General features: G+C 39.8%; 2 protein-coding genes and 1 non-coding gene across 5 annotated transcripts; 2 read left to right on the forward strand and 1 right to left on the reverse strand.

The window, feature by feature from the left end:
- Nucleotides 1-584: 584 nt before the first annotated feature.
- Nucleotides 585-5263, reverse strand: LOC134797732 (uncharacterized). 3 transcript variants are annotated; one of them, XM_063770086.1, is made up of 5 exons: nt 5102-5263; nt 3540-3895; nt 3193-3318; nt 1523-3141; nt 585-1029 (listed from the first exon to the last, which is right to left on the reverse strand). In XM_063770086.1, the coding sequence occupies exons 1-5, from the start codon at nt 5170-5172 to the stop codon at nt 895-897; spliced, it is 2307 nt and encodes a 768-aa protein (XP_063626156.1). In that variant the 5' UTR covers nt 5173-5263; the 3' UTR covers nt 585-894. The 3 variants fall into 3 exon arrangements, with proteins under 3 accessions (XP_063626156.1, XP_063626157.1, XP_063626155.1); XM_063770087.1 differs by having other exon boundaries at nt 1523-3318; nt 3756-3895; XM_063770085.1 differs by having other exon boundaries at nt 1523-3318.
- A 655-nt stretch (nt 5264-5918) lies between these two features.
- On the forward strand, nt 5919-14796 carry LOC134797738 (sterol carrier protein 2-like). The gene is made up of 3 exons (XM_063770093.1): nt 5919-7350; nt 13360-13494; nt 14149-14796. Exons 1-3 carry the CDS (start codon nt 6244-6246, stop codon nt 14506-14508), a joined length of 1602 nt encoding a protein of 533 aa, XP_063626163.1. The 5' UTR covers nt 5919-6243; the 3' UTR covers nt 14509-14796.
- Nucleotides 14797-16138: 1342 nt separating this feature from the next.
- Trnae-uuc (transfer RNA glutamic acid (anticodon UUC)) lies at nt 16139-16211 on the forward strand. Its single transcript has one exon. It is a non-coding gene; the product is annotated as a tRNA-Glu (tRNA).
- The last annotated feature ends 4494 nt before the right edge of the window (nt 16212-20705 follow it).

Below are 20705 nucleotides of genomic sequence, written 5' to 3' on the forward strand. Positions count from 1 at the left end.
CAGCGGCCATCAGATATAACGAAGCGACCAAGGTGCTCACAAATATCTGAACACGCCTCTATTGTCAAGGCTTTAGAGTGCGTGTTCAGATATTTTTGAGCACCTCGGCCGCTCCGATATATCCGATGGCGACTGTGCAAACAGTATGTACTTAGGTTGGGTTTGTTAGGTATTTTTGGGTGTCAGAAGGGCAAACTACGTCAATATAGGCTTGTGCGTAGTTGTGTGCGAGTCTCCGTAGAAGTCTTCGTGTACATATTTTTGACACATTGGATGTATACAGTATAGGTATCCTGCTTGTGACCAGTTAGAACTGTTTGACAGGATGACGAATAGGAACTGATTTGCCGTGTGACCAATAGCTACAAAACTATGATGTGACTTAATAGAGAACTAAATTGACTTGTGACGAATTGTAACAAATAATTTTGCTTTTGGCGGTGTGACAGGTTATAATAAAATTTTGATGTGACGAGTTGATGCCTGAATCCATAACACCGTGTAATATGTTCCCAGTAAATGCTTTTTGACTTTTACACGCTTTATACATCTCAAGTATCTAATCAATGAATAACACGTACACATACGACCACAATTACTTTATTTTTGAGATTTTAAATTATTATTTTGACAATGCGTTATTTTTGATATTTTCAGTCCACAAAAATCACAAAATAAATATGCCAGAACTGGGCACCAGTTCACCACTGAACATCAACAATAACTTTAACAATCGACGCGCACTAGCACATTTAAGTCTGAGCGCCTGCCGCAAAAATCGGAACTTCGCTAATTTTGCCTCTCTATTACTCTTACATACTCGAGTGAGAAAGGCAAATAGACGATGGAACGAACTAAGTGGTTAGCGGTCGGTAGGCCCTCTAGGATGGGGACCTAAGCTCTGAGAGGGTATCTCTGCGCAGGAAGCTGGTCGCTGCGTCCGTGGAACGACCAAGCAGTAGAACGAGGATATGAAGTGAACACCATGTCTTGGAGCCCGTTCCTCAATCTGCCGCTCTTAGTCGGTACCTGTAAATTATCAACAGTTCATTTGACCGCTATTGATCTTATATACAAAAATGTCACGTACATGAAGCTACTAAAGGTAAATCTTTCTAAGCGTATAAAAGTTACTGTGTCAGAGTTTGCTATAACATTTATTCTTGACACCGATTTAATTTAAAAGTTACATATGAGTCATATAGAAGCAAAGTCAGCAACATCCACTTGAACTGAAGAACAAATACCAATTTTAATGTACAACTTATAAAGTCTAATAAATAAATTTAGTTGAAGTGGATGTTACTAACTTTGCTACTATATGACTCATATATATTATAAAATGTATACAGTGAAGTGAACATTTAATGTTCACTCAGCTACATGGGATCTAAAAGCTAAAGACCCATTTCATAAATCCACCCTGTTTAGACTATAAAACAAGTACTGGAAGCGATTTTAGTACAATAAACATACACACATACTAATCAATGTGACTGTGAATAGTAGAATGTATATTTACCAAGTCAACATTGCTTGAACCTGGAGCGGGCTTATTAGAAACGTCTCCAACTTGACCAACGACATGACCTTTTACAGTCTCGTTGTAAGCTTGATTGTTCGCAATCGTGTCTCCTCCGACTCTCTCTACGGGGATCTGACTCCTCTCCATTGGCGGCGCGCCTGTCAACCGGCCATCCGAAGTCGTCTGTCCTCTAGGATCCCTATTCGGAATGTTCTGATTAGTGTAAGACTGGGATCCCTTATACTGGTTGTATACTTGCTGCAACTGAGCCCTGCTTGGAGTTCTTTGTCCTGCTTGCCTTGCATAGAGTGAAGTTTTACTAATGGTCGATTTCACGCCGTTATTCATTCTTAATCTTGAAGAAACTTTTTGAGGAGACAAGGTTTGCGGTAAATTTGTTTCGGGCACGCGGTAATTCTTCGTCGGTAACAGTTGTACTGGCTGCCCTAATGTGTTATATCTCGAATTATCTGCAGGGAGTATCGGTTCCCTTTCATATACTCTGCCTCCAGGTGCCTGGTTAGGATATCCTTGAGACATTGGTTCTGGCGTTTCTATCCCTTGGTAATTCTGAGTTTCTTGCTGTGGCACTTGCTGGTAACCTTGATTGTCTGTATGGGCAGTGTATACCTGTTGCGGCGGTTGCAACTGGTTTGGTTGATTGATAGAGGCTGGATTAGCAGCATACTGTTGGTTCGGTGGTACTTGATTAGTAGAGTATTGTTGCTGATTTGCTGGTACTTGATTTGTAGTATACTGTTGCTGGGTTACTGGTTGTCCACTGTACTGTTGTTGTTCTGGTGGTACTTGACCTGTTGCTTGGTCTGATTGGAGCTGCGCCGGAGTGCCTGGCGCTGCCTGGTTTGGAGCTAAGTTAGCATTAACTGCATTCATACCAGCCATGACTGGCTTCATAACAGCCGAATTAGGCTCAAGAGGCTTGGCAGACATGAGTTTTTGCATAGAACTCATAGCAGCCGCTTGTTTATTAGCTGGATTCATTTGAATAGCAATCTCCATGGGGTCAAAGTTGACATCGCCATCCATAACGCCGGGAAACATTTCTTTAAACTTGGTAATGCCTTGTGTATGCTGACCGTAGCTACCTCGTTGGCCTCCTTGATTAGCATTCATTCTTCCCATGTGTGCGTTTTGATTCATACCCTGGGGTGGGAAGTTTGGAGGTAGCTGATTCTGTGCGGCGTAAACTTGCTGTGGCTGTTGAGCACCGGCTGCTACATTCGGATATTGTTGGTTTGACATTGCTTGATTGGGAATATTTGATTGAGCTTGATAACCTTGTGCTGCCTGGCCCTGAGCAAAGTTTGTAGCGTTCATTCCAGGTTGCATTCCACTCGCTGACTGATTCATTTCACCGCCTGTGCCTGGCATAGGACTCTGCGCGTTCATACCGGCCTGTTGTTTGGCTAGTGCCGGATTCATCTGCATGGCTATTTCCATTGGGTTAAAGCCCAGACCGCCTCCTTGACCTTGCGTTATTCCAGGGAACATTTTATTGAAATTTGCCAAGCCCTGTGTTTTTCCGGGCATTGGCTGGCCACCGGACATTTGCTGGTCACTGACCATTTGTTGACCTCCTGCCATTTGATGGCCCCCTGCCATTTGTTGACTTGTCATTTGATGACCACCTGCCATTTGATAACCACCTGCCATTTGATGACCACCAGACATTTGGTAATCCTGCATATGCTGCATCATCGGGTGACCTTGGGCCATACTTTGGCCTCCGGAATTTGCATTCATATTTGCCATCTGTGGGCTTGCCATATTACCTGCAATAGAAAGCAGAATACTAAAATCAGTACAACAGAAATAATATTTGCCATCTACGGTATGACGTATACGTGAATAACTGATCCTGGCTAGGATTTTAAACTAAAGTAATTATTACACAAGAAAAGCGACTCAGTGAGAATCAAGTGGATAAGTGTTGCGTAGAGGAAAACGTCTTATTGTTTAATGAGTTTTGAAATAACTTATTAATTTAACTAACCATCGGCAGGAAGCGCCGGGACACCCGGCGTCAGGCCCATCTGAGCTCCTAGGGGATTATTTGTGACTGTATTGCCCGAATTCAGACTTTTAAGGTCATCATACACCTCCTTGATGACGGGCTGCATTACACTTTGATTCAAAAAATTATAGCCATCGGCGTAAAGTTTCGGGGCGTTGCAATAGCTCATGCACGGCCTGCCATGAGCCGGCATACCTTCGCCCATGGTGTATGGTTCCCCGCAGCATGGATGCCCGTAGCCCCGGCGGCAGCAGCAGCCTCCGTAGCCTTGAGATGGCATGCATTGTCCTTGCCCTTGCCCTTGACCTTGGTTGAATAATTTGCCCATGCAACCGCTGAAAGTAACAAATAGATATTCATCAAAATGCTCTGGCAAGATGGACGTCTAGATGGATATCTTTAAGCGAGCAATTCATGTATATTTATTTCTTTATATATATATATAGTTTGTCAAAGGACTGTCTCATTTCAATCATAGACAGAGAGAATCATACTATCTTTGTCTTACATTAGTACTAGCACCCAAAAGAAAAGGATGAGTATAGTTTTCCTGGTTCTTACTGACTGACAAATTGGTTTGACCAACTATATATAAATTGTTTATACGACAACGGTTTCACTCACTTGAATTTTTTAGTCGCTATTGGCGACATGTTTAAAATATGTCTCACGAAAGTTTAATATCGACAACTATAATATATATTTCGGGGATCTCGGAAACGGCTCTAACTAAGGAATTTAGCTATAAGGGGGTTTTCGGGGCCGAAAATCGATCTAGCTAGGTCTTATCTTTGGGAAAACGCGCATTTATGTGTTTTTATATGTTTTCCGAGCAAAGCTCGGTCCCCCAGAGGGTTGGATCTTAAAATAAGTCGCCTTATTTGAGGATAACTGACGCTGTGAGGGGTTGTTTTGGGTTGTTTTAAATTGATTTAAAGCAATTTTAGCTGCCGCAAATAAGTTTTTTTTTGGGTGATCATTGAATATTAAGACGGTCTAAAACGCAAAATGACTAGTGTAATATTTTGCCTATATCCCTTATAGTCTACATCGCGGACGGTCTAGAACGCAAAATGACCACTTTTTTATATCACTAGGGTAGGTTAGGTTCGTTAGTTATCTTCAAATGGCCGAAGGCCAAACAGCACAGAATAGGAGCCCCGCGACAGCGGGGCTCCGTCGACATCGCTAACGTAAAGATAAAACGACGAAAATGATATAGGCATTTTGCGTTCTGGACCGTTCGCGATGTAGACTAAAAGTGACATAGGGAAAATATTACACTAGTCATTTTGCGTTCTAGACCGTCTGCGAACCCAATCTTTGGCACTGTCATAACCTCAAATTATAACTGAAATTATGACTAATTCAGAAACCGAGCATTTCCGCGGTGGAAAGTTGGAGGGGTCCCCCCCCCCCCTTCTTCCCATCTTTCTATTAAGGCGACTTATTTTAAGATTTTTACCTTCCCAGATATTAATAGGATAAGTCCAACCCTCCGACGAGATAATGATGTCAGAATTGATACTGAATGAACTCACCAATCTGCACTTTGCAGTTGGTTCACAACATTCCCTAAATCACTCAATATCTTCTGCTTATCCAAAGCCATTGCTAATGTTTATGGTAAACCGGCGGAAAATTTTAAAAATAAGATAAATTTTTATTACAACCAAAATTTCGAGTTTAATCTGAAGTCTGAAGCGTCAATGATAGTGTTTTGTTATTGTTCAAAAAACATTTTTTTATGTCCTTCATATTATTAACATTTGCCAGCATTCAAGCAATGTTCAATTTTCTCAAACCTCTTTAGTAGTAAGTACCTACATAAACATATGAGATATAGTTAAATGCATTATTATAACATCATCTCTTCCTCAACATAATTATGATATCAAAAGTTACTAAAATTGCAGAATGATTGTGGAAAATTATTTTTACGATAAAAACTTTTTAAACTCGACCTCCTTCATGATTTTTATGTCGTAGTACATCACTAGAGTACGTTCAAATACTATATGTTGATATATGAGAAAGTGCAATCATAGACTGTATTTATAATTTCTTAGTTTCACAATAATCTACATTTCTGAATATAAATTAGATGCAAGTCAAGAATAATAGCCCTAAAAATTGTCCTTTCATACGGTGTTACTTTTGTAGGTAACTCTAACCGCCATTAATTTTTGCTATCCGAACACTCTTCGGTAGCTACGTCATGTCAGTGACACGACATGACAAATTTTTGATCTGCGATGTGTTTGTATATTAGAAGTTCTTAAGCTTAGGAGTCAGAGTTTAATTTTGCGTGATTGTCATTTTGCCACATGAAAAAGCTTTATGGAAATTGTGTCAAAGACGTCATGCAAAGTGAACTTCGACTTAATTTATCATATAAATTCAATTCACTACAGTTTTTCTCTTTTGTAGAGACACGCGTACGGCTTTTTAGTTGCTAATAGAAATACAAAATCGTTTGTGTCGCCGCAAACCGCACATTGACCTAGCGATAATCGATTAGGACTCTTGGTGGTACCTTGCATTAGATAAGTATTATCTTCGCCGAGTTATCAGTGAACGAAGGAATTAAAGAGATTTCGTGAGCTCGTACTCGTTCTTTGTGCGCGGCCCAGCAAACTCCGCAGTTCGCAGTCATCGCTTGAGGTAAATATAAGCTTTTAAAATGGGTAGAAAAGTTTTTGTTGTCGGCGTAGGCATGACGAAGTTCGTCAAGCCGAGCCCAGACCGCGATTATCCCGAGATGGGGAAGGAAGCGGTGGAGGCTGCGCTGGCGGACGCTGGGATCAAGTACGAGAAGATTCAGCAAGCCGTGTGCGGGTACGTGTTCGGAGACTCGACTTGCGGGCAGCGTGTGTTGTATCAGGTCGGAATGACGGGTATCCCGATCTACAATGTGAATAACAACTGCTCGACCGGCTCGAACGCGCTATTTCTCGCTAAACAGCTTATCGAGGGTGGTATTTCAGACATAATCCTGGCTGTAGGTTTTGAGAAGATGGCCGCTGGTGCGCTCGGCGCTGGCGCATACACTGACCGCACGAACCCCATGGACCGCCACACGCTCAAAATGGCCGAAATAGCTGACTTAGCCGCTGCCCCAATGACACCGCAGTACTTCGGTAATGCTGCTATGGAACACATGAAAAAGTATGGCACAACAGAAGTTCATTTAGCTAAAATAGCAGCTAAGAACCACAGACACGGTGTCAAAAATCCACGAGCACAAAGCGTAAGGGAGTATACTGTAGAAGAGGTTTTGAATTCTAGAAAGATCTATGGTCCACTGACCAAACTGGAGTGCTGTCCGACTAGTGACGGAGCGGGTGCTGCTGTGCTCATGTCAGAAGAAGCTGTCATCCGCCACGGTCTGCAAAACAAGGCTGTTGAGATCATAGGTATGGAAATGGCTACTGACACAGAAGCCGTGTTCACTGAGAACAGTTTAATGAAAATAGCCGGCTATGACATGACAGGGCTTGCTGCTAAGCGCCTTTACCAAAAGACTGGAATTTCACCAAAGCAAGTAGATGTTGTTGAGCTTCATGACTGCTTTGCTGCAAATGAACTGATCACATATGAAGGTCTGCAGTTGTGCGGGGAGGGTGAAGCGGGCAAGTTTGTAGATGCCGGGGACAACACATACGGAGGACAAGTGGTTGTGAACCCGAGTGGAGGACTGATAGCCAAGGGACATCCGCTGGGAGCCACGGGACTGGCGCAGTGCGCGGAGCTGGTCTGGCAGCTGAGAGGCGAGGCAGGAGACAGACAGGTTGGTTACATACTAAGGTGATTTTTCAGTGGCAAGTAAGAAAGAATTTTCACAATACAAGATAAAACCAGCTGCTTTTGCTTTTACTTGCTGGGGAAAAATCAACATTACCCCTGTCTGTCTTGATACTCCCTGGTTACTGGTTATACACATACACTTTTAACTATTGGTGATTACTATACATCAGTGGTGGGCAAACTTTCTTCATGGGGGGCCAGAAAGTTTATAAAAATTTAAGTGGAGGGCCAGAATTGTAGCCAATATTTATTTTGATTTGTGATAAATTGCGGCGGGCCGGAGATGGCCTGCGGGCCGTACTTTGCCCACCACTGCTATACATCCTTTGGATTTTAAGATACTAATACATTCTCCTAGCCTATTTGAGTGTCCCACTGCTTGGCAAAGGCCTCTCCCCTTGATTTCCACAACTCCCGATTTGGTGTTTCCACTGGCCATTTGTTAAGGAAGCTGTCCAGGTCATCCTGCCATCTCCGTTTGGGATACCAATACATATAAATAAAATTATTTTATGACTTAGCGCTAATAACGTCAGTAATTTATTCTCTTTTGCCAAACAAATAAGAAAAGATTCAGCACCTTACAGCGAAGGTTTAAAGTCATTGCAAAAACACCGTTGCCAATGCACTTATGGACTTTGGTCCTCAGACATAACATCAGTCTAGATTACAATATTGCATATACAGTATAGTGTATAGTAATAAAAATAAACCACAAATCTTTTCACTACATAATTAGGGTTCCGTACCCAAAGGGTAAAAACGGGACCCTATTACTAAGACTCCGCTGTCCGTCCGTCCGTCTGTCACCAGGCTGTATCTCGTGATCTGTGATGGACAGCTGAAATTTTCACTGATGATGTATTTCTGTTGCCGCTATACAACAAATACTAAAAACAGAATAAAATAAAAATTTAAGTGGGGCTCCCATACAACAAACGCGATTTTTGACCGAAGTTAAGCAACGTCGGGCGGGGTCAGTACTTGGATGGGTGACCGTTTTTATAGATAATGGTATGGAACCCTGCGTGTGCGAGTCCGATTCGCACTTGCCCGGTTTTTCTTAAAGGACAGGTCTTTAAATGTTTAAATGAAACATTGATGCCTTAGAACACTTATTTCAATTGATGCTAGAAAATTAAAAATATTTGACCAGGAACTAAAGTGTCTTTTTCAATCATTATTATTTATCCAAAGTTCATGAGGCTATAGTTCGTTTTTTTTAGCATTAGAAAGAACTTGCAAGAAGGTAAGCAATTTTGACAAGTCTTTTAATTGAAAAACGCTCAGCTCATAATTTAATACTTATGAAATCAGAAGAATATAAATGATCGTATTAGATTCATAATTGTTTGTTACATATTTGCCGTAACTTATTTTTAAAATGTGTTTTTCAATTAAAAGACACATCAAGATTGTTTACCTTATTTCTAATGCTAAAAAAACGAACTATAAGTAGATAATTTCGGTTGTTATCTAAGATATCTGAAAATAATATGTTTATAAAATCACTATACTAATTATCTATCAATTATCTATCAATTATTATAGTTAAGCCTATTAACATACACGCAATTCTTATTATTTCATAATGATTACATTTGCAATATCTAAGTCCTATAATTGTAGGTACAATAAAAAAATATTTATTGACAATATCTATAATCTTTCGGTTCTTAATCGGTAAAGGCCGAAATACGCGTCTCGGGTGTGTTTGGAGCCCTTTCTGATTCTGTTACCTCGTAAGTAGTAGGAGACGCAGGTGGCGTGCTGTCTTTTATGGTTACTTTAGCATCAGAGACGGGCGACGTATTGTCCAAGCTTAACTGATCGCTGATGCTGGGTGACGCGGGTGACGTAATATCTGCATAATCCGAGCTTAATTGACTTTTGACGCTGCATGGGTGACACTGGTGGCGGACTTGCAGTATTTTCTAGGTTGATTTCGGTGCGCATAGGCGCTGATGGCGGGGTAACTGCAGTTTCTACTCCTAATCGGTCGTCGGTGCTCGATGAGGCTGGTGGCGAACGCGCTACATTTTCTAGGCGTGTTTGAGTATCGGCGCTGTGTGAAACTGGTGGCGATGCTGGTGCGTTTTGATAGCCTAATTGAGCTTCCATGCGGGGTGATATTTACGACGGGCTCGTAGTATTTTCAGCGTCTGTTTTGGCGCACGAAATAGGCAGCTTAGAAGACTTAGATCCCTCTGAAGTTTTGGTGACTTTTATTTTTGTGGGCGAAACAACTAACGTCGGAGTACGTGTGTTAGTAATTTCAATATTGTTTTTCTTTTTTATAGTTACGTTGTTGAATTCTACGTTTTTTGTGGTCGCAGGAGACAATATACATTGCATATTTTTTACATTACATATTTATTATCATACTAGAAAATTTTGCATAAGCAAAAGCATTTTAACATAGATTATATAAGTTACTATGTGGTTTACAGTTTGTGCTAGTGCTGCCTCTGGCGGCAGAACATCGCAGTATTACTCCCTATTGGAAACATAAATGACATCAATGTATTTTATTTTAATACAGAATTCAGACAAGTTCTGAAAGGCTAAAAATCTGTTTCCTAGTGAAAGTAAACCGTAGGTACCTACAAGTTTGATCGTAACTTGAACGACTTCAGAGTGCCGTTCGACGTGTTGCCTCTCTGTCGCACTTGTAAATTCGTACGTAAGTGTGACAGGGAGGCAACACGTCGAACGTGCTTTGCTGTAGGCCCTCTGATAAGGTTATCAAGTTTGCCATTTATTTCTGTTGTTATTTTGCAATATGTCTGCCGTCATGAATTGACGTTTTTCTTATCGTTCTATATTATACATTTCTTATTGTTAACAACGTTTATAACGATAAATAAATAAAATTTTGTAGAGCCTCCTAAGATGCCCGTTTCATACGGGATATAGCAATAAATTAATATCCATCAAAATCGCCTCAGTATGTTTTATGCTACCGTTAAATTCGTAAACTGCTAAAACGTATTTAACGTATAACTCATAACATAACATAACTTTTTCGTATAGGTATTTCCAACTTCTGCAACTTTGAATTATTATTTCCAAACCACTTCCATAGTAATTTCCACCCCTCCATTTGTAACCAACTTAAGGGATGATATAGGATAAAAATTATCCTATTGAATATAATTGATAATAAAACCTAAACGTAAGTATAGAATAGAAACTTCATTAATATTCTAAATATTCAAATAGACTATAATCAACTAATTATGATTTTGCTTGGAATGAAATGATCTGCAATTTACATGTTTTTACGTAGAAAATAAATTAGGTCATGTCTTGGCAGGCCGCGACACCGTCAAATCGGGCTTACTTACATATAATGTATTGTATAGATATTTTTGTAAAGTAGACAAAGAAGTCAAAACAAAAAATATGAAAAAAAAAATCCAAGTATATTCCAGTTCAGGGGCCCGTTTCTCAAAAGCTTGTAAGGGGTGCTAGTACAAGCGAAGTGGGTGTCACGTTTTTTACAGTTTTTGTTATAGAAAGGGACTTCCACTTGTATTACAAGTTACAAGCTTTCAAGAAACGGGCCCCAGACAGAGTTACTTTCACATTTATAATAATTATGTGGCTTTCCATAGAGAAGGGTCCTTATGCACATGTAGCGTAAGGACCCTTCTGTGATGGAAAGCCACATATTAAGTATGCATTCGGGTAAAAATTGTAGTCGCACCCAAGCACGCGGCGCATCGTTTTTGCCAGCCAACGTAGTGATAGGTAATTTGTGTGGAAACCGGTATTTACGTAACCCGTGGCTAGTTTTATACCTCCGACGGTAGGAGGTGGTTGTGCGCAGTCATTCATTCGCAGGTATAGTTATGTGTCTTCTTACCCCCTCATTCATAAACGCGCTACAAACCTCAATTAGCTAATAATCGTTTGTCCTTATCTGTCATTTTGACTTATGTATTTGTAAGAAAGGGATCAAACATAATTTAACTAAATCCGGCCCGTAAAGTTTTATGAATAAGGTGGTTAAATAAGTAAGGTGTACAGATTTATGTAGTGTTACTTAGTACCGTCGAGTTCAAATACACCTTTATAAGCCAACACTCTAATAATGTTTGTGAAGTTGGGAAATCGACTATACGTACGGTGTGCAGATAAAATATGCCTTTCTCATACAATTAGTTGCTTAAAGGTAGGTACTTCTTGGTGAAAAAAAATATTTTGTGCATTGGGTCCTAACCTCACCTGTTTGCTTTGTGCTTAAAATTATGGAAAACTTATATAAATTTTATAATTGACATTTCTTTGAAAGTTTTGTATGTAGACAAAGGCCACATTTAGGGTTACCAGACGTCAGGAATTTCCACATTTAGGGTTACCAGACGTCAGGAATTTTCCTGACATGTCAGGAATTTTGGCCGTTTGTCAGGAATGCGGCCGGAATACGAAAACGTCAGGAATTTTAGTGAATTAACAATATGTACCTAAAAAGGTACATTATTCTAATTTACTTATCTAGTATACATAGATATCGCATACAGCTAGATCCCCCCGTCGCCCGCCGATACGAACCTCAGGAAAATTTTTCGCAAATTCTTTCGGACAGGAAATTCCAAATTTGGATCTGGTAACCCTAGCCACATTACTCTTTAGTTACGGGTTAGCTTTCTTTTAAAAGTTACCAAAAGTCATAAAATAATAACAAGACATAGAACTCGGTTCCCACCGGCTTGCCTGTTGCTTGGCTTGACAGCACGCCGAAAAGCCAAATGAGCTCAAACTTTGAAACAAATATGTAGCTAAATATTAATTCGACCATAGAATAACAACTTTAATTACTTCATAACTAACTGTCTCATTAATAATTAATATATGTAGATAGATTAGATAGCAGCCACAAAATTCTAAAATTTATTAGCACACAAGCACCCGTAAAATCCATTGTACAGTCGACGTCAAAGATATGTTTACACTTTTGCACCTTATTGCAACGGAATAAGGTGCAAAAGTGTAAACATATATTTGACGTCGACTGCGTATATTACTGCGTAGTAAGAGAGAGTTCAAAATCTAATATCAGATGCTGTCTTTGAAGTTTCAGTTAGCTTCTATAGGCAGGCTATGCAAATTAACGGCTGTTAATCGAAATCGAACCTTAATTTGAGAGAAATAAGAGCTATTTGGAACCTGGGTGAAAGACTCATACCGTAAGAGATTAGGTTGTTGTTGCTAATAGCTGGAAACAGGTTTCGACGGAGCTAAATTAAGTCTAGAATGTTTATAACCAAAAGTGTTACTGAACTCAAATGGGTTAAAATGTAAAGCCACGGACCTGTTTAGGATCAAACAAATACATAGGTAAAACAAGTATTTTATGTATTTGTTTGATCCTAATTTCTCTAACTTGCAGTAGGATTGTTATACCGCATTGATTGAAAACAAAGCATAACGCTATATGGATTACCGCGATAACTAAAATTGGGGTACACCATTATTAAACATTATCAAACTGCACTCGGGACTTAATCGCGTATTTAAGTTTTAAAATTTACCTCCGACGTTTCGAGGACGGCGTTGTCCCCGTGGTCTCGGAGAAGACTGGCTCAAGTTGACATCAACATCTTCTAGCCGCGCGAGTTTTTCGAACTACCCGCACTTGGTCTTGTTTATCACTTTTATCAGTTTAAACGTTTTGCGCACTAGGGATGTTACTCTGTCGACACACAACACTAACGATATTCGATTTATCAAAGTATCAATACATTATAAATTAAGTATAATTATTTATATTATCATTTCTTCTAGGTGACATTGACATTGTAAATGATCTTCTGTACTTATGTATGTATATGGAAGCTTAGGCTAAAGGAAAACGACGCAAGTGTCTTTTGAATCGCTCGAAAGTCCCTTTTCTCTGAGAACACCACTATATATCCCGAATAAACGTCTTAATTAAAAGAAACAATTATTGAACAAGTAATACTGAAGGTATTCTCCATTCTTCCAGGTCCCTCGCGCCCGAATCGCTCTTCAACACAACTTGGGACTCGGAGGAGCTGTAGTCATCACCATGTACCGCAAGGGATTCACCAATGCCGCTCCCAACGCGGTTGCCGCCTCCTCAAACCCTGAGGAGTTCGAGGTTGGTCCTTATTTACAACTTAGGTCTAGAAGTAGTAGACAGTAGTCATCACCTCACCGCAAGGGTTTCACCAATGGCGCTCCCAACGCGGTTGCCGCCTCCTCAAACCCTGAGGAGTTCGAGGTTGGTCCTTATTTACAACTTAGGTCTAGAAGTATTAGTGATCACCTCACCGCAAGGGTTTCAGCAACGCCGCTCCCAACATGGTTGCCACCTCCTCAAACCCAGATGAGCTAGAAGGAGGAGTAGTCACCACCATGTACCGCAAGGGATTCACCAATGCCGCTCCCAACGTGGTTGCCGCCGCATCAAACCCTGAGGAGATACTGACGAGTTTGAGGTTTGTTTTTATAATAAAAATACCAGATATTCATTCATTCTATTCATTCATAGCAATATCGCATGCACCCTCTAACAACTACGTTAGAGACTCTAAAATTGGCGCAATTTGGCCTAATGGCTATTTTGGGCAGTGGTTAGTCTACCTATATATACCTGATTTAAATTAGACCTACATATAATCAAAGTATCTTCATATTGTATCCAACAACTTAATAAGTAACATTATCTAATATGGAAGCAGGATTGAATTATTGAAAAGTGAAAATCGAAGGATCATTGAAAAAACCTAACAAAATCTTTTAAAATTTCCAGGTCTACAAATACATGAAGATCCTCGAGGATGCCATGGAGACTGACACAGAAAACCTCATCGAGAAGGTCCGAGGCATCTACGGCTTCAAGGTCAAGGGCGCCAACGGCGAAGGCTACTGGGTCATCAACGCCAAGGAGGGCAAGGGCAAGGTCACGTATAATGGCAAGGACAAGCCTGATGTGACCTTCACAGTTAACGACAAAGATGTCGTGGACCTAATTTCAGGAAAGTTGAATCCTCAAAAAGCGTTCTTCCAAGGGAAAATTAAGATCCAAGGAAATATGGGGCTCGCGATGAAGCTTACAGACCTTCAGAGGCAGGCGGCTGGCAGAATAGAGCAGATCCGCTCGAAACTGTAAATAAAAAAAAAGTTTTTGAATATTTCTTGGTTATGGATCTTGGTCTAGGGCATTTATTTTTAAATAGCTGGTTCCATGACAATTAAGTCATATGAAATTAAACGGTTAGAATGATAGATTTAATCTACTATTTATAACCTTAAATATATCTACCGTTCTTGTTTAGGGAAATCGAAGTATAGATGTTAGGTGCAATGTATTTTTATAGATAGCAATAATGTTCAATGTTATCATTCCCTGGATATATTATAAATGGTACTATTTTGTTAATAAAAGTTTTATATTTAACGTTGTTTGTCAATTTATCTGTGTGTTGTTTTGTAAGCGGTACAACTGCAAAATTATAATGCAGAAAATGTCGATATTCAAAGGTATACAAAAACATTAGGTCCAAATAAAAAAAAAGTTGGTACCTAGGCTTAATCTTTTGACAGATAGAGGCATATGTAACTTTATTACCGATAAGTAGGATATCGACAAATAATACCTATGATATAGTATACTTACATAATAGCAAATAATAGTTATATAAGCAGCATTTACACGATTTATATTTTTACTTGTCATTCCTAACTTTGAAAGTCAACAAAAAAAGGTCAAGGGCAAAGAATTATTTATTTAAATGCTTACTTATTTATTAAATATTCATGAAACGACTTTAAATACACTTTGTGACAGAGCGAATGGAGGTTGGAGGTATTGAGGAATTAAATACGTACAATATATTGCCATAAAACGAGACGCGTGGAGGAAAGAGAGGGAGGCCTTTGCCCAGCAGTGGGACACAACAGACTAACAAATAAAATAATGAATAAAATAAAATATGTATGTATGTATGTAAACACTTTATTGTACATAAGACAGGTTAAATTACAATGAAACAAAACATATATATATAATGTACAAAGGCAAAATAAATACAATACCTAATCTAATACCTACCTATATAAACTAGAAACATGCCGTCCTTATAGATTATGTAGGTATCGGCAGAAGAGTTAAGGGGCCCATTTCTCGAACGGGGGCCCATATCTCGAACGATATTATTAGTCCACGAACTGTGAAATCGTATGGGTTGCCATGACAACACACTAATAATATTAGACTAATATCGTTCGAGAAATGAGCCCCGGTATTAGACTAATATTATTAGTCCACGAACTGTCAAATCGTATGGGTTACCATGGCAACACTAGACTAATACCGCTCGAGAAATGGGCCCAAGGTGATTGTGAAAAAATTTAGGAAATGAACGAATGAGTGCACGGGAAGTAGATTCGATTGCCATCTTACAAAAAACATGCATGAAGTTAATTGCTCCGGTCTGTAAGCAATTCGCCTTAACAAGGCTACGAATATATAGGTACCTACTGGCGGTCAATCTACATCTACATAATGTCAATGAACCCATTAGCATGAAATCACAAGCAAAGGTTATCAGTATTGGTTCGAGACATTGTTATTACTAACATGGCACAATACTGCGCCTGGTTTTCGTCGAGGACCTAATATATTATATTATTGCAAAGCGAAATAAAAGAAGCGTTTAAGAAGTGCAACGCTCTTACTGTAGATGTATCTAGGGTCCCCTAGACCCATATGGTGGAAAGATTTGCTGGCTATGGATGAGGTCTTGGTGGCTCAGATGGCAGAGCGCTGGAGTTTCGATCCAGAAGCCGTGAGTTCAAGTGTCACCCAAGACAGTAAATTTTACACTTTTAAATTTTTTCTATGTTTAAGAGAAAAGAACTCTTTAAAATAAATGACATCTAGAAACTTTTGCCTATGCACCTACACTTTATAATTTTCTAACTATTTAATGGTAGTAAATCTTTCAAGATAAGATTGTAAATCTTTCAATCTATCGCTGTTTTTATAAATTTTAACTTTCAAACTTTTGAAAAAAGGGCATCGCTTTGAAACCATCTCCTGTGATGGCGCTGTCGGAACGGAATATGAATCCTTCATAAAAAGAACATCCCTTAAGCTCCGTGAAAAATGGTCCAAATCATACTCACAAATAATCAACTGGATCAAAGTCAAAATACAAATATCAATCATCAGAGCGGTCTCTCTAAGAATTAGAGGAACGAGAAGAAGGATAGAAAGATTTGGATCTGAAGACGGCTGTGGAATACCCATTCCTTGAAGATTAGATTTCTCTTCTTTCTGCCGTACAACTGTTTTTAAATACGTTTAAAATTGTATTATTTAATGTAGTAAATGTGTTATTCAGGTTAGATTAGAGATGAAAAAAGCTAGTTTTTGAAATAATGATTTCGAAAATTAAAAACCGGACAAAAATTCTTAGTATTTTAAGTACCTAATGATCGAAAGGAGGTTGGCTTATGGCTAAGGTAAATAACTAACATAATATTTAGTATAGGTAATTATATGCAAAAACATCCTTATTTCCAAACCACGCCCTTTTCATTGTCGGAGTTAAAAGCAACAATAAGTATAACGCCTCGAATCTCGAATTATTTATGAGTCTATAAAAGTAGACTTCGCACCACCCGTCGAGCGGCTTGTTTACTAAGTCATTACGCGATAACGCTGCTGTAGATACCAGTTATATATTATCACTCGTAAACAGCTATGTTTATACGAAACTTGCGATCAGTATTGTTCAAGTGTTCAAGCGTTTTCGTACGCGAATTACATTTAAAAATGCCGCAAAAAGTTTACATTGTTGGAGTTGGGATGACGAAGTTCACAAAACCGAGTTCAGACCGTGATTATCCAGAAATGGGAAAAGAGGCCGTAGAAGCGGCTTTGACTGATGCCGGTATAAAATATGATACAATACAGCAGGCGGTTTGTGGATATGCGAAAGGAGACTCTACAAGCGGACAGCGAGTGTTATACCAAGTCGGAATGACAGGCATTCCCATCTACAACGTCAATAACAACTGCTCCACAGGCTCAACTGCTTTGTTCCTCGCTAAACAGCTTATAGAAGGAGGCGATGATGTTATTCTAGCTCTTGGTTTTGAGAAAATGGCGCCAGGAGCTTTAGGTGCTAGCGCCTATGAAGACCGCACGTCACCTCTTGACAAACACATCACAAAGATGGCCGATCTAGCAGGCTTGACTAAAGCACCAAGAACAGCGCAATTCTTCGGAAATGCTGGACTAGAGTACATGAAGAAATACGGAGCAACGGAAGAGCATGTTGCGAAAATAGCTGCAAAGAACCATAGACATGGAGCGAAGAATCCACGCGCTCAGGTCGCTAGAGAATATACTGTAGAAGAAGTTCTGAACTCTAGAAAGATTTTTGGTCCTTTGACCAAACTATCCTGTTGTCCTACCAGCGACGGCGCTGGAGCAGCCGTCCTAATGTCGGAAAAAGCCGTCATCCAAAACGGACTTCAAAAGAAGGCCGTAGAAATTATTGGCATGGAAATGGCTACAGATACTAATGAAGCCTTCACTGGGAAAAGTTTCTTGAGCCTCGTTGGTTATGATATGACCACTTTAGCTGCTAAGCGTCTATATCAAAAGACTGGAATATCTCCTAAAGATGTGAATGTGGTCGAGCTTCACGACTGCTTCGCTACGAATGAAATGATCACGTACGAAGGCCTGCAGCTGTGTGAAGTGGGGAAAGCTGGGAAGTTCGTAGACGACGGGGACAACACATACGGAGGTCGTGTTGTGGTGAATCCAAGCGGTGGATTGATCGCGAAGGGACATCCTCTCGGAGCGACGGGACTGGCGCAGTGCGCGGAACTGATCTGGCAGCTTCGGGGAGAAGCTGGGGTTAGACAGGTTGGTATTTTTACAAGCTTTTATTTAACTTGCAATGTACCTATGTAAATATATATAGGTACCCCGTACAAACATAGTTAACTAACTATGTTTGTACGGGTCAAATCTTGCAAGGTAAATTTGACCCACTTTCCGACTTCCAATGAAGCTGAAAGTTTGCTGATGACAATATGTAAGCCGGATGACAATATAATATTATGGTACCATCGAGCTGATCAGATGATGGAGACAGGAGGTGACCATAGGAACTCGGTGATAAAATAACACAACGTAATTGTGTTTAGGGTTGTTAGAATTGCCTCGTTGAGTATTAGTTGCCTGTGGAAAGAAAAGTACAGCCAGCGATAAAAGCTTGTACCAAAAATTGAATTTTTGCCAAAAACTTATTTCCCTTCAGACAAAAATATAAAGAAACGAAGATGTTGTAGATACCTAATATATTAGGGAAGGGACACATCTGGATTTGGATATTTAGGATTATTGAATATCGCGAGTGAGAATATTTTGATATACCTAGGTAGTCTCCCTAATAGCATTTTCTTGTAGGGATTTGGTTGGGCCTTTGTTTACGTATTAGTTGGGCAACCGTTATATTTGGCCGTACGATTTACTGGAGGGCTCTCGACAAAGGCCCTCCCGAAGATTCCCAACAGAGGGCCATAAGAGTAATTTTTTCGTTGGGCCTATTTAAATAAATCATACAATTATTCAACGGTGGTGGTTTTGGTTGGGCCGTGGTTGGGCCTATACACATTTGTTTGATGGTTGGTTAATTGTTACATTTGGCCGTACGATTTGCTGGAGGGCCCTCGACAAAGGCCCTCCTGAAGATTCCCAACAGAGGGCCATTAGAGTAATTTTTTCGTTGGGCCTATTTAAATAAATCATACAATTATTCAACGGTTGTGGTTTTGGTTGGGCCGTGGTTGGGCCTATACACATTTGTTTGATGGTTGGTTAATTGTTACATTTGGCCGTATGGCTTGCTGTAGGGCCAACTGCAAAAAAATATAAAAGGGCAATTTTTTCGTTGTACTTCTGTTTGCAAATTCAACAATTACCCAACGGCAAGTCAGGTAGGTCGGTAGGTAGTCGTGCACCAGGTTGGAGGCCCAACACAGCTTGTCCCACAAAGGGCCAACATTGTAACTTTAACGTTGGGTCTTGTGTAGGATTCTTACAATACTACCATAGGTAAATCGTTGTGTAATTTATAGTGGGCCTACAGTCTAATTATGTAATGGGCATTTGTTTACGAGTCCTACAGTTACCCTACGTTAGGTAAGTGGTTGTGTAATACGACGTTGGGCCTTTGCTGATAAATATTACAATTACACTACGGTAGGCATTGGTTGTATGCCCACATGAAGGTCCTAGGCACCAGTTGTTGTTAATCTTCTCTGTATCGTTCCAATTTTAGTATAAGTACTGCCGAAGCAAGTACACTTACTATACACTTTAATTTGTATATATACTAAACGCACTTCAAAACTTCGTAAGCGAGATTTATGTTTTTTGAGATTTAAATTGAGAAAATGTTGGTAAAATACAATTTTTTAAATTAATGTATAAATTTTATAGTTATAGCTATTAGATTTATAAGTTACTTTTAAAAAATATTATGATTATATCCGGAATAATCGAGAAAATAACTATAACTTCGATGTTTGGAGACAGTAACGCCATCTAGTGACGCCACAAGCAAAGTTCCACAGCCAATGTTGGTAAATGCGACATTTGTCGTCATTGGGCCATCGGATGATATCGTCGATTAGCCAACGTTACCAAAGTAAACAAAGGAGGCCCATTGTTGGGCATCAGTGCCACAGCCAATGTTGGTAAATGCGATATTTGTCATCAGTGGACCATCGGATGATATCGTTGATTAGCCAACGTTACCAAAATACACAAAGGCCCATTGCTGGGCATCAATGCTACAGCCAATGTTGGTAAATGCGACATTTGTCGTCATTGGGCCATCGGATGATATCGTTGATTAGCCAACGTTACCAAAATAAACAAATGCCCATTGTTGGGCATCAGTGCCACAGCCAATGTTGGTAAATGCGATATTTGTCATCAGTGGACCATCGGATGATATCGTTGATTAGCCAACGTTACCAAAATACACAAAGGCCCATTGTTGGGCATCACTGCCACTGCTAATGTTGGTAAATGCGATATATGTCATCATTGGGCCAACTAATATTCTCGTTGTTTAGCCAACGTTACCAAAATACACAAAGGCCCGTTGTTGGGCATCCGTGCCACAGCCAATGTTGGTAAATGCGATATATGTCATCATTGGGCCAACTAATATTATCGTTGTTTAGCCAACGTTACCAAAATACACAAAGGCCCGTTGTTGGGCATCAGTGCCACAGCCAATGTTGGTAAATGCGATATTTGTCATCATTGGGCCA

The sequence above is a fragment of the Cydia splendana genome, chromosome 15 (genome assembly GCF_910591565.1).
Source record: "Cydia splendana chromosome 15, ilCydSple1.2, whole genome shotgun sequence".
NCBI lineage: Eukaryota > Metazoa > Arthropoda > Insecta > Lepidoptera > Tortricidae > Cydia > Cydia splendana.